General features: G+C 47.1%; 1 protein-coding gene across 1 annotated transcript; it reads left to right on the top strand.

Moving 5' to 3' along the window:
* Positions 1 to 1,299: 1,299 nt before the first annotated feature.
* LOC125956408 (transcription factor Sox-21-B) lies at positions 1,300 to 13,211 on the top strand. Its single transcript, XM_049688235.1, has 2 exons — positions 1,300 to 2,229; positions 11,008 to 13,211. The coding sequence occupies exons 1-2, from the start codon at positions 1,946 to 1,948 to the stop codon at positions 11,474 to 11,476; spliced, it is 753 nt and encodes a 250-aa protein (XP_049544192.1). The 5' UTR covers positions 1,300 to 1,945; the 3' UTR covers positions 11,477 to 13,211.
* The last annotated feature ends 1,533 nt before the right edge of the window (positions 13,212 to 14,744 follow it).

The raw sequence follows: 14,744 nt of genomic DNA, 5'->3' as shown, positions 1-14,744 counted from the left end.
CAGGTCTGATGAGTGAGTGTCGCAAACGGAGGCAAAACATAACTTTTATGATTGTTCTGCTTCTGTTTGAACGTTCCTCTTTCGTTCAATCGAATCAATGATTTCCAGTCGACATAAATGACGTAAATAGCTATTTGTTGCTCCTACTTCTCATAACAATTTTGAAAAGAAGTCAACAAGATGCGGACCATGAAACGTAAATCAGGTACATGATAAAGTTAAATATTTATGGAATGCTATTTATCAAGCGATAATACGCGGTGACAACTTTCTGAAATTTATTATCAAAATTCATAAATTAGTTTTCATCATAATTACCAGCTGACTTTGGTTCATGGCATTATTTATGTGCCATCAACAAAGATTAGAAAACCCGAATGAACTGTTTGTTTCCTTATCGCAATCTTATCAGTTCCACATAGAATCGGTTACCACAAAAAAACACATTTTATTTTTTGGTAAAAGCCACCAGAAGGAATAAAAAATCGCGCAGGGATCTAGCAAGCATTGTTCCAATCTAGTTTCCTTTGGAAATGGTGTCAAAAGTTGCTTCTTTGACAACCGAAAGATAGGAAAAGAATCCTTTCTTTAAGCAACCAAGCGCGCACACACACACACACTGGCAGTCACGAACTAGTGTGGCGTGGCTCTCCTTCACATCACGAAGGACGAAGGACTCAGGCTGCTTCACGCACGCGTTATCCTTATGTCATGCCGCTCGTCGCCATGACGTGAATCGTGATTCCTCTGTCTCGCTCTGTCTCTCTCTTTCTCTCTCTCTCTCTCTCTCTCTCTCTCTCTCTCTCTCTCTTTCTCTCTCACTCTGGCTTGCCGTCTCTTTCACCTTGATGCTCTCTCATTTCCACATTTTTCCATTTTCCGAACATGTGCGCGGTTCAAAAGTGTCCTTCTCTTCCCACTGGGGTTGTGTTGGTGCTCCTTGTTCAACTGTGTATGTGTGTGTGCGCGCACGCGTGTATATTGTTACACCCTCAACCGACCGGTCCGCATTTTCCTGGGCGACTGAACCGAGTTTTCCTCGTTTCCTCGACAGCAACATCATCAACCAATTGCCTACGTAGTGGAGGAACGTCGCCTCGCACCAACACGAGCATACACCGAGCGCGCGTAGTGAGTGTATTGGCCGTACTGGTACCCTCTGTTCTGTTTTCGTTTATCAAAATATCAACAGTGGAACAGATTATGATAGAGACCATTATGCGTTTGGCATTCAGCGTGAAGACACACACGCCCGGGACTCGACAATCTCGGTTTGTTCGGGAGTCGTCCGTTCAGTGCTCCGTTGTCGGTCGGTGAAGCGGTCTGTATCGTCTACTGTGACCAGTTGGAACACCTCATCCTCTCGTGCTTTGTGAAAAGATGCGCCAAAATGACGTCCTAAGCGTGCAGCTCCTCCTCCTTCCTGGGCGTCAGGTCATCCCGGAATCCGGTTGTACGGTTCTGTGAAATTGTGAAATAAACAAAACAACAAAACAAGCAACACAAGGAAGGGAAAGGAAGAAAAACGTGACAAGCATTAGTGAAATTGCAACCGTGTGTCTCTCGGTTGCGGCCACTTTAGTTTGGCGACGACGAAAGTGATAAGACAAGCGTCGACCGGCCGGGTTCGTGGTGGGCTGGGCCCAGAGTTCCAGGCCCAGGTTCCCGTGAGAGATAACGAGTGTGAGCGGGGGGGACGCGGGTGGTAGACCTTTTGACTGTGCAGTTCCGTTCCGTTCCGTTCCGGCGTGATATCGCGAGCCCATCTTACGGTTGAATACCGCGTGCTGTTCGATCATCAAGAGAGACGCCAACCATCGACTGTGCGAGTGATTGCAATTGCGTGTGTGTGTGTGTGTGTGTGGGAGAGAGAGAGAGTGGATACTGTTGGAGTGAAGTTTGAGCATCTTACCTCCCCCACCCCGTTCGTGCGCGCCAATCCACCATGGACATGACGATGACGAAACATCACGGTTGCACCACAACGACCGCGAACCCGGCGACGATGGCGTCGCTGCAGCCGCAGATCTCGAGCGGTGCTTCCTCCGCCGAACACATCAAACGACCGATGAACGCCTTTATGGTGTGGTCCCGGGGCCAGCGGCGCAAGATGGCCCAGGACAACCCCAAGATGCACAACTCGGAAATCTCGAAAAACCTGGGCGCCCAATGGAAGCTGCTGACCGAGGGCGAAAAGCGACCGTTCATCGATGAGGCCAAACGGTTAAGGTAAGGTGATGCGCGCATCATCACCGTGAATTGCGCAAATCCCTCGGTTCTCCTATATTATTACGCATGATTGGCTGAGTTCCGCGTGATTCACCTGGCAATCGGATTGCGTTGGTGATAAGATTTTTACTGGAGGGTGGTGCTGTTCGAGGGCTTTGTGTGGCAGCTGTCGTCGCCGCCGCCGCGACTCATTATCGATTGCCCTCCACCACCATCTAGGGCTTTTCTGGTTTAGTTCCCTTTTTTTCGAACCACATAAGAGACCATATCTAAGACGAGCCGGCCGCGTCGGACGCGGTTAAGCCTTTAATGAGCTGCACCCTTCCCGATCCCGAAATACCCTCCATTGGGTCTTCGAATATCGATCTTATTGGATAGTGGAAGTGTTTCGATAATGGTTTTCCTCGGTGTTCGTGTTCGATAAATGATTATCAAACCCCGGAACGAAGTTCAAACCCCTTCGGTTTTTTTTGGGGGGTGGTGATTGGAATTGGTGATTGAGTTGTAAACACCGGTCCTCGAAATGGTCGGATGTTGTGGATAGCCTTGTTCTGAGGTTGCGCTTGGGAGCTGTGATTGGAAATTACCTTATCAGCCGGTGGCGGAGACGAGAGGCAATAAACCGGATGGGGTTACCTGGTCCAGCTTCTTTCAGTTTCAATCAATCACGATCGAATTAGTACGCGATGACAAAAGTATTTGATGATTTATGGTGATGGAATTTGCTGTACAAGCCAAGGGTGCCAATCGATAAAAGTGTATGACGGAGGATGTCTGGCGTCCCAGACCCCGAGGATTACTTGTGGTCAATAGGAAACAAGTTCGCTACATTTCAAACCCCCGATGGATTTTTGTTCTTATTACACAGCTGGTTCCCGGCTGGTGGTGTGGCTGTTGCTCGCGTAAAAATAACCGAGACTTTAGCAAAACAAAAGGAACTCCAGCCAAGACAAACGATGCTAAGCGTTTCGACACCAACCCGAGACCAGTTCCGGCCCGACAGTCGCAGGCGAGATGGCCGACGAGTCTATAAAAACCAGATGTGTTCCATCTTCGCACTCTTTATGGCTCGCCGAGACCGAAACAGAGAGCGAAACAGAGAACTCAGATCGCAGTAGGTTTCGTTCTTCAAAGGCCGATTCAAAGACGCAAAGTATGCTGTAGATCGGCAAGCGTTGCATGCATGCATGCCTGAACCAGCCAACTATGCTCGTCCAACCAGTCTGGATGTTTGGCAAGAGGAAGTGCTGCGGACCCGTTGAAATTTCATTCCGGGTTTTTTAGAACCGTTTTGTTTCCTCCAAGAAACAAAGTCAGACAGGCAAAAACGCTAATCTCGCACGCACACATGTTGGTGTGAGATATTGACGTGGGCATCACACCAGGATACGCATTGCATGCGCACTACCTCACCATAAATGCAGCCCAAAAATCTCACACACAAAAAACAGAGTGGAAACGCAGCAGTGTGTAAACGGAAATCAGTACTCGAGGGCGTAAACTTTTGGGTAAATATTTACGAGTTTCTCGGTCGGCCGGATGACAGTTTCGATTGTTTATTGTGCAATCCGTCCAGGCTGGGCCGGGCTAGGGAAGTATCCTTGAGGTACGGGGCTGGAAGGACCTCCGGTCCTCCGCTTTGTCACCGGAATTTTGCATCCAGCATGGCCGTTGGGTGATGAAAGGCAGCAGGGGACGATTGGTCAAGTGCTGTGCCGAGAGGATTACCATCGACCTATCGGTGTGACGATGGTTGGTGGCAGTGCAGCAGGGAGAGGAAAGCTGTTAAAACATTGGGACACTTTGGCATCTGTTGTGCGTTGTTGTCTGCTTTCGGTTTCAAGAGACTCTCGAAGGTGACTTGTGCGACATCGGGCGCAATGTTTGTAATTTGTCAACCGCCGACCATTGAGCTGGATGGATTGAAAGGATGCAATTTCCGAGAGCGAAAGGGCTAGTTTGGGGGCAATTCATATTTCCTGTTGTTTGTTCGATGCAAGAGAACTTAATTCGGGTGAACCATGAGGTAAGGGGGAACTACAAATGATCGTAATTTACATCATATAATTAAGCGTAAGCAAAGTTTAAGTATTGACACAAATAATTACCATTTTATCCTGCATCTGATCATAGAAACTTCCAAATTTAAAATTTATTTTTTTCATAAATTAATTAAAAGAATTAAAATATTAATAACCCAAGTAGGCTAGGTTGAAAATATTTACCGAGCATTAGAAAAGTACTAGTTATATTCGTAGGGAAATGTTATGGAATGAGTGTATGATTGTTAATTGGAGGAAATTTATTACAATACTATGTTAATTGTAAAAGACAAAAAAAAACCAAGACAAAGCGTAACATGAATTAAAAACATAACACATTTGGCGTACCAGGCAAGGTAACACAATGCTTGATGCCTGCATACAGTACGGACTCTAGTGAATATGTCATTCGGTAGCACTCTGGTATCCTCACCCCCTCGGAGTGGGAGTGTCAGCAAACCGGGAATCACCGGATGTCCAGAGAAATGAATCCTTTCCGGAGCAGAGGGAACACGGGAACCGTAATTAACAGTGGGACCCACTCTTGTGTCTACTCCAAACGACTTAATTACATCCGCCAGCATCCGGGTTTACTCGGTTGACTGGACCAGACGAACTGGACCGGACCAGACATGCCGGCCACATGCCCGAGGCCATCAGCGTACGGTCAGCAATTTAGTATCGGTCGCTTGCCTTTTGCAGGTTTGTTTGTATTTTCCGATGGAGGAAACAAGCGACAGAAAAGTGCAATGAAAATGCTTACTCGGCTCGACTTTTGGTGCCGCGGAAAGACCGAAACCGAAAGCACGGATAGAAGATGAATGGTTCGCAATGCACTCCGATGCACTTGCAGCTGAAGTGGTCCATTACTATTGAATGGAGGAGTCACCTTGAGTGCATCATCCGCTGTTTTGATTCGCTTACAATCGGCATTGCATCGTGACGCGCCAAAAGATTCATTATCCTGGCGACACCCGGACCCGGTTGTTAACGGTGGCCATTGTCATGGGAATGCTGGACACCGTAAGGTACCTACACTACGGAGGTTGTCGCAGTCGCGCCTCATCAGTGGACTGTTTTGCGTAAAACAAGCGACGCGCAAACGAGTGCTGTTGTGTTCTGGCGAGCACAATCGAATCAGAATCGTGTGTGGGTGTGTGTGGAGATGGGGGTTAAAAACGAACGACTCCCAGTCACTGTCCTTTCGCGACGATTCATCCACGGACCGGCTTAAGTGTTCAAGGGAGTGTTGAGGGTGTGTGTGTTTTTGGAATTTTAAGCCTATTGTTTCGATACCAACGACGGAGGATAGGAGTAGTGAGCAAACACACATATACACAATGGAAGGCATTGCCAGCATTATAGGCCCCATTCACTAACTACTGATGCGACTCCTGGCAGCCGGCATCAGTCGTGGTCGTTAGCTGGTCGGAGACATTCTTGCAACCCCCGGTACAATGTCCTGAAGTCCTTGTGTTAGTTAACCTCTCTTTCTCTCTTTAGAGTTGGCGGGAGAAACAAAACAAAAGAAGAAAAACCGAAAATGAAACGTTCACGTTGAAAAGATAAAAAACACTCTCCTTGGCATGGAAAAGCAAATAAACGATGATCCTGGCACGGAAAACCATACACCAGAGAGGATGTGTGTCCGTGTCTCTTGAATTTAAAGCAAACACATCTGGAATTATCAGCAGTATCCGGGGCCACCGAGCAAAAAAGGTACGGTACGAGGAGCCTGGCCAAGAGACAGGACATTCCTCTTGGAGAAAATTTATTACTTTTCACTCTCCCAGCGCTACGGTACGGGTTTGCGGGAAGGTCCTTAAGGACCTGTGTCTGGCTGGCAGCAAGTGGCACAACGTCCACAAAACCACATGGTCGCGCTCGGGATCAAGGCAGATCGTGTTACCGCCAGGGAACTAATTTCTCTTTCTCGAGCTGGCCGTGGCTTTGGCACACAGACCTCCCCGGGACGTAAGAACGGGGTCGCGGTCTTTGTTGCTACAACTTTCGTCACTTTAACGACATTCACTCGAACGTCTTCAGCTCAATGTACTCCAGCAAATGACAATCGCCGTTGTTGTAGAGCGTCCATTTTGTGGTGCATTTTATGGTACAACAGTAGAGGAGCTGCTAAGCCCATAAAACATGCACTTAGCTGCTGCTGCTGCTGTTGCTGTTGCTTCTCTTTCTCTCTATGTTTCCCTTGTTTTCCTCGTCCGAAGCGGATGAATGAAGTGCCTCGTAGTGGTTTGTTTGTTTAAGGGGGAGACCCTATTACTTCGTTTCTTTTCATCCCCGGTCGGCTCAGTACATTGTATGCGTTTCCGTCGGTCGGTTGAGCATTTGAATTAACCAGAAACCGGAGCCCACGGAGGAAAGCAGAAGGAAAATTGTTCATCGCTGGGCGTAGAAGTATCTGGGAGGCTGGTAAAAGTAAACAGATAATTATGCTGTTAACATAAACCAGTGTATCGGTTCGGATTTGGTAATCTGTTGAGGTCGTTCCGGGACCAGATAGAGGATGTAGCGAGCGAGAGAGAGAGAAAGAGCGAAAGGAGCGGGTCTGATGCTCCTGGATTCATATTTTATTGTTGCTTTCTCCTGCGTGAAAGGAAGCTTCGAAAAACAGATTGTGTTTCGATAAAAATAACATTCGGTGAATGAAAAATAAAGCACAAAAAAGGAAACGACTCTAATGGTGCCAAGCGAACGTAGGCTTCGGGACCCCGGGCCGATGCCGTAACCGACGGAGGAGGAAGAAATGTGTTTTACTTGTAAAGCAGATAAGGATGCGTGTCGATCATACGGCGCGAGAAGATACTGGGCCTCTGAGGGAGCTCAGCAATTCCATCCATGAGAGGGGTTGGTGAAGGGGCTCAAGGAGCGTCGCATCGCCAAAAAAACAAATGGGGACAGGGGGGAATGTCTTCTTGGAAATATTAAAAACACCTATTTGCTTAAAGTAAAACGACACAGAATTGAACGAAGAACGGAAGAAAGTCTTTGAATAAAGGAAAGAAATCGATTTTACACTCCAAACCGACATCGCGATGGAGTCATAAAAACATGAACCTCATAAAACGAACATCGGGGCCTTTGCAAAACGCAGCATAAACGGAACTCAAACCGGAAGGTGACCGCCAGCAAGTCGTACCTTAAAGTGAGCAGTGAACGTATCGCCGACTTATGCTCTTTCTTCGCATAAGCACGTGCGAAGTACGACTGCGGCCAACCCTGGGGCGAATACAGGCGGAATACGGATGGCCTGGATGTCCTGTCCAATGCCTGTCGGCGCGCTGAACGTTGGGCTCTGTTTTCGTTTCATCCGATAAGTCAAATACTACATCTGAGTGAGTGCTTGCGATTGTCACGGAGCAGGGCATAGCTAGGAAGGGATCAGATCGGAGGTCAATACTTGAAACAAAATGTGATTCGTCACATGCTTCTTGGACAAGCGGCCGTGCCATTTAATGAAGTGGAGAGAGAAAAGAAAAGCAAAATTTTGCGGCTACCAATTCCTACAGAAATCAATATCTAGACTTGACTAAGGAAAGGTAGAGTAAGGAATTAGGGAAAGTATTACTAAAGGAATTATAATTTTTTTTGCAGAGTCTTCTATTAAAATTTTATCGAATCTAGATAAAAATTTGTGGAATGTGTGGAAGGCATTTCAGCAATCAAGGAAGGTCGTAGTAGCCTTAGATGATCAAGTATTGTTAGTTACATTTTCAATTAGTACCAGAATCTTATCCTTTAGCATAACACATACCTTAGCACAGCGTTTCGTCTCATATAGTGTCATGTTTGAGTACATCCTTCAACACTTTTTCGTTGGTACTTTACTCCGACCAACGCAAACGCACCTCAAACGGAAGCCAACGGGACAACACTCATCGCGAGAAGTGTGTTTACACACCAAATGACACAAAACAAGTCGCGGGCTTAATGGAAATAAAATAAAGAAGAACTAAAAAGCACAAAATGGTGAGACTCCCCATCATCATCGGTCCACCACACAGTAGCGAGCATCCCCATTAACACAAACACAACCAACACCAAGAGAGCACGGGGCCCAACAAAAGTGGCATAATGAGCGAACAAATGGTACGCTCGATGAAATAATGAAAAACAGGATCAAATTAATGTTGGCCATTGTCACTGGCTAGTGGAGGAACTGAAGGACTCCACCACACCAACGAGGAACCTGCTAGTAGGTGGTGCGCTCATCATAATCCCTCTCACTTTGTTGTAGCCAACAACCAACGGCCGTCGGTCGGTCGGCCAACAAAAGGACGTAGCGCGCGAATAAAGGATATTCCGTTTTTCCGTCCTTTCCTTTTTTTCCCCGGTTGCCTCAGCCGTTGTTGATGAAGGTGAAGTTGTTGTTGCTCGTGGTCCGTGCGTGTGAGGGTGGTGTGCGTATTATTTTATTTGATTTCATTTCCGGTTTTGTTGGCTCGCTGACTGGCTGGCTAGCTGCTGCGTGTGTACGGGGCGCGATATAGAGCGCGCGCAATTAACGGTGCAATTGTCACGCTTTTTGACGTGGAGTTTGATTCACGCGGTGACGATGGTACTGGCCTTGACTTGTGTTTCTCTTCAAACTGTTGCAACCTTGATGAAGAGTTATTTGATTATCCGACCATAGCAGAGTGTGCTGTTGTTTGTGTGTCACTCTATTTGTGGTTTACTCTTTTAGTAAAATGAGCAATAAAATCTAAATATGGAAAGAGTGTCGATTATTTTTTAAACATTAAGCATTAAATTGGAAAAGGATTGATATGTTAGTCGGCCAATAGAAGTCCCTAAAATATTAAACTGTCAGCTGTGTTTCATTTTACATGGCTGAAATTTTTTATATGTATAGAGCCACATTTGCTGATAATAAATCCTCGACGTCTTATGTTTTTGTTGGTCGATTGATGTGATGAAATTGGCGGAACGAGTAATTTCAATACACTGAGAAGAGTCGGTATTAATTAGCCATAATGCGCGCCTAATCAAAAATCGCAAAAAAACTCAGCGGTGTCTCGTTATTTCGATTACTAATCAGTGGAACATCCAATTTTGCGCTGTCTACAAAGGGATGTTGTTTTGTTACAACGCTAGTTCGTCTAAAAGCGTGGTGTTAATCTTAGACCTGGCTGAGACAATGCTAGCTAGCATGTTTACGGATGGCGAGCTTGAATACCGACGAAGACAACGCAGCCGACACCATGCTTTGAGCTGTTACATACAACGAGTAAAAGCTGAAATGCGTCATGTCTATTTGCCTTTATCACTTAAAGCATTTATAGATTGGCATATTGGCCGTATAGAAACATATTTGCTTCTAATAATAAGTTCTCGTCTTCGGCATTTCCTGCCTTTGGAAATGCATGATTTAGTCACTAGCGTCTCATATGTATTCATGTCAGACATCTTTACTGCATCTACTCCCATTCATGCATTTGAATGACTCGAAAAACCTTTATCAATTTACACTGCGGAAAGTCTGTATTGATTAGCCATTCGGCGATGACTGTCGGTTTAATGAAAAAAAAATGGCATAAATTTCAGCTACATTCCGGTTTTTCGATTGCGCATCATGGTGAATTCTGATTTAAAACTGTATGCAGAAGGGTAGACAGCATCAAAAACGATACTCTTTCTGCGCGTGTGGCAAACGCTCGATGCAGCACTTTGATCCGCTAAAAATATGATGAACACCTAACCGATTAATAAGCTGACCCAACCACTAAAACATCGCTTACAACCTCGTGTACGATCTTTTCTATTTTAAGCTCAAAAGCCGATGAAGCCACCGAATCAGAAATCCCACTTTTGCCCTTCCCTTTTCTGTTACCTACAACCGAGTATAAGCTTAAAAGCATCGGGTCTATTTGTCTTTATCACTTAACCCATTTTTGGTAAAAAAATCGTCATCTGCGGCATCTCTTGGGTTCGTTGCTCAGGAGGATGTGACGATGTTGTTGCAATGCACGAGTTAGTCGCTACGTTTCAGATGTGTTCATGCCAGTCCTATTTTTGTATCAGCTGCTACTCGTGCATTATTAATGAGGCTCTACGAGAAAGAAAAAATCGGTACGGCAATCATTTAAATGCACATTACAGAGCGTCAAGATTGATAACAGCCATTCGTCGATGACTTTCCGTTTCATTGGAAACGGCATCGGAATGACATCAGCATCGTTTCGTCATACCGATTGCGAATCGTTTCGATTCCCAGCAAAAGGCGCAGACAACATCGAATATACCACTCGCAGCAGATAAATGTTTAATCCATCGTTTTGTTCCGAGAAGAACGTGGTGCGGAACCCTTATCGATTTACCGGGAAATGTGACCCAAAGCGGGCACATTAAGGTAACTGTCGTCAGTGATCGTCAAACTCCGGCGTCAGTGCGCGGACGGGGTGCTGACGGCATGATAGCGAAGACAAACAGCGGAGCATTATCGAAACCGCCGGCATAATCTACCACTTCTGGAAGTAGACGGCTTGCCCCCTCCCCAAAAAGGGCGCCAATGTCAATAACGGATCCCGATCGTGATCCGTGAATTCCGAAAACACAATAAGTCACTCTTAAAAAAAGGGGAGCTTTGGAGAGCGGACGGATACATCTAATGTAGCGAGGGGCAAACATAACGTTAACTTTGTTGTTATCATAATTTCCAGTGATCGGAGTTTTATCTGGTTTTCTCTCTCTCTCTCTCTCTCGTACCTTCTCTCCCTAGGGCGCTACACATGAAAGAGCATCCCGACTACAAGTACCGACCGCGAAGAAAACCGAAACCGTTGGTCAAATCACCGACTCCCAACGGTCCGGGACTAGCGAACGGTGGCGGTGGCGGTGGTTCGACGGCAACGGTGGCGTCGCTGGGCAAAGAACCGATCCCTCAATCACACTCACCGGTCAGCGGTAGCGGCAAGACGGGCGGCGCTTCCTTTAGCCCTACCCAGCTCACGAGTCCGGTCGGACTTCCGCCCGGCATCTTCCATCCTTCCTATCACTTCGCCTACGATCTGCACCAGAAGGCGTTCTGGAATCTGTACGGACCGCATCTACTGTCCACGGTTGTACCGTCCGCGTACGGCATTCCACCGCACGCAGCCCTTCCCCTGCCCTACATAAAGCCCGCCAAATCATCACCACCCTCACCGATTGCGCCCCCGTCGCCCATACAGTCCAGCAACATCATCTGACCTACGCCACTGCGCTACAGCGCCGAGCATAACGTTTAGTCCGCGTGCATCCGCATGCCAGCCAGTGACGCTGAAGAGGGCTCCATGCGATGCGTTAGCTCCCGCGCCAGTGACGTCATACCTCCCCTGTGGCCACACTGCTACAGCGATCCCGGTTTTCACCTGTGACGTCAAATGACGATTCGTGGAATAAAGGATCGTACGTGATCGTCAGAGGAGCGCCACCAAGAGGATGACATTTCGAGTTCGAGTGCGAGCAGTCTCGTCGCCTGGAGTGCTGGCAGTGCAGCAGCACCACGCAGCAGTGTACATAGAATCCTAACAGCCTGTCCTGTGCTTCATCCATCGTGCCATCCGCAGCAGCTCATCAACTTCACGTCAGTCATCAGCTCATTGTCTAACTTACTATAAGAAGGTCAGTTAGTTTTGCTAAGTATAAATGTATAAAAGAGTGTCGCAAAAATTATCGTAACTCCACTGCGCTAGGTCGTTATTGATTGGTGTGTGTGTGTGCGACAAGAGCGCGACGTAATCGGTTCGTCACGCTAAAGTGGGGCCTCCAGCAAGATATGCAATTGTTGGCCACCAGTTGCATCACCTACAAACCCGTAGGAGGAGGAGGAGGAGGAAGAAGAAGAAGAAGAGAAAGATGGAAGAGTTGTTGTAGCGAACACCAGGAAGCACGAAAATAAGGGTCGCCGATGATAAGCGACAGAAAATAGAATGCCCCGCAGGCCAATCGAACCCTCGCCGCCCCTCGCCAGTGACGACAGTGGTGCTCGTGGTCATGCTCATGATGATGATCGTGATGATGTCGATGATAAAGTGAAATGAATAATACGAGAACGGCGTGGTACGACAAGGTGGGTACGTTCACCGCTGGCACGCTGGCACGTAATATACATTTTAAACAAAACTGATAAGCGATTGTGTGTGGTTATGTACATTGTGATAAGGAGAGAAGTAACAAAAAGAAGAAGAAGAAGAAGGCCACCAGAAGTGAAGGGGACTGTATGGTGTGGAGTAAAAAATGGCCAAAGTAAACCATACATATACAAAGCAACAACCATATCAAAACCGGGTGAAAGCAAATACAGGCGGGCGCGGTGACCGCATTATCGCAACCGACGGGGAGCACGGAGCCATACCGGAACAGAGCGCGGTCTCGGCCTCGGAGCGGCCTGCCACTCGATATCATTGGGAGGGAAATGCAGATTTCGAGTAGTAAAAGCCCGCGTTGGATTTGGATTTTAGGCGGTGCGAGGATGGCGAATGGTTAGATTAGGCCCTCAACGACACCTCACCTCATCTCATTATCAGTAGCAGCAAAGAGAGCGCCCGTCAGTACCGCGTCGAAACGCAACGTGCAAATGATAAATCAAAATTGTTACCAGGTTAATTCTAAGTCTAAAATCGATCGGTTTTTATGGTTTTTATGTCAGCTGCTCTCTCTCTCACACACACACACACACACACACACTCTCTGGTACGTTCGTATGGCGTGGCGATAACTGCGGCCCTTTAAGCCCTTTAAGCTACCGTTTGTACGCTAATTGCTTCTCAAATGAAGAGGAAAAGAGCTTCGTACTTGCGGAAGGGGTGTAATGTTAACTTCTGTTTAGTTTCCGAGCATTTCTGGATACGATTTTTTAGACTTAAATTTGAATTGATCGTAATTAGCCTTACGGAATATTATTTCGATTTCGATGCGAAATGATAAGATAATCGTCGCAGAGCGCGCGCGACACACACACGCAGGCGCTGCATGCTGCGTGTATCGATGTGTTGAAGACACTAGCAAATAAAACAACCATATCAGAAGAACTACTTCCCACTCGTCGGTGTAACTGCGGATTGCGTGGAGAGGACCGTAAAAAGCGTAAAAAATGAAATCCTTCGTTTCGTCCTTTTTCAGCTAATCCGAAAGTCCTTCAACGGACACTCACGAGACCAGCAGTACACGAATGTAATGTCGATTTTATAACAACTTCACCTGGCTTCACGATTGGGACCTATTTGTGTCCTGGGAACAACAATCATTTCGGTCCTCGCTTCCCTTTCATCCCATCGCCACCGTTCGCTTCGGGACACACACCGGATGCGGCCATCATTGGGCTTTGTTGGCCACCCCAACGGGGAACGTGATCGGAGTGTTGAAGTAAAAACGAAGAAGAAGCAAAAAAATAACTCGCGGTGGAAAACTCTCCTCAAATGCCACGAGAGGCTGAAGAGGAGGACCGGGCCACCGTTTAGAGTCATCGAGGGGGCGCATTCGAAGGGGAGGGGGGTCACATTTGATGTGTCGCGAGCCCCATTTGTTGGACGTGTCCGCTTGGAGATAACAAAGCAAATTTAAATAAAAATCAATCCTGCTCCCTTCCTGCGCACCGCAAAAGGACTCACGAGCCAGGGAACGGCCAGCAACGAGTGAAGGTTTGTGGGGGAGGCTTCTTTTATTAACCCACCATTGTTATCCGCTTGCGTACGTGCGAGTTACACCCCGACGGCTAGCTGCGAATCGTTGCCGATGCTCCTCCGCAGGTGGTCGATGCGTGAATTGACTGACAATCGTTGGAGTCAGAAGGTAGAAAGCGACCAAAGAAAGGATTGGTCCCCCCCCCCATTGGGCCATAGCATTCCCCATTATTGGCCCAGTTCCGGTGACCAAATGATGACGTCGATGACGTCGAGATTCGCATCACGTTCGTTTCCCTCTTTTTCGTGAGGCACTCATTCTGGGGAACGCTCCACGTACCAGCAATCGATCCTTGGCCAAAAAGGACGTTTGTTTGGTGACGTTGTGGCGCTCGTTGCCTTTGTGTTGATGCACGGGGTGGCTAACTCTGCGAAACAAAGATCAAACCTCGAGAAGCCCTGGCTAGAACGGACACCCCCGAGCGTGCCAACGAAATATGAAATGTTCTCGCTGAGTCCGCTCGCGGCAGTGTAAATAGAATAAACCACTTGAGTCCGAATTTGTTGAAATTAATTTCCCGAATTATGCGCCCTGAACGGTAGCATACTTTTCCCTTCGTCTTTCGTGCTATTGTGCCCCGGATGAGGGGTGCAGAAGGAAGATGATATGATGGATCTGGACAGTGGGTTCGATTGTACTTTTTATGAGGTCAATAAGAAGCTACACATGATGAGAGTCATTGTTTGATTTCAGCGATGATGATAGAGGTCCTTGAACGATAAAAAATACATTTTATATTGTTTTACAGAAAATAAAGATTTAAACAAACTATTCACTGGGAACATTGGCACA

This window comes from Anopheles darlingi, chromosome 3 (genome assembly GCF_943734745.1).
Source record: "Anopheles darlingi chromosome 3, idAnoDarlMG_H_01, whole genome shotgun sequence".
In the NCBI taxonomy this organism is placed as follows: Eukaryota; Metazoa; Arthropoda; class Insecta; order Diptera; family Culicidae; genus Anopheles; species Anopheles darlingi.
The sequence above is the reverse complement of the archived record's forward strand: the minus strand, read 5'-3'. Positions and strand labels throughout refer to the sequence as shown.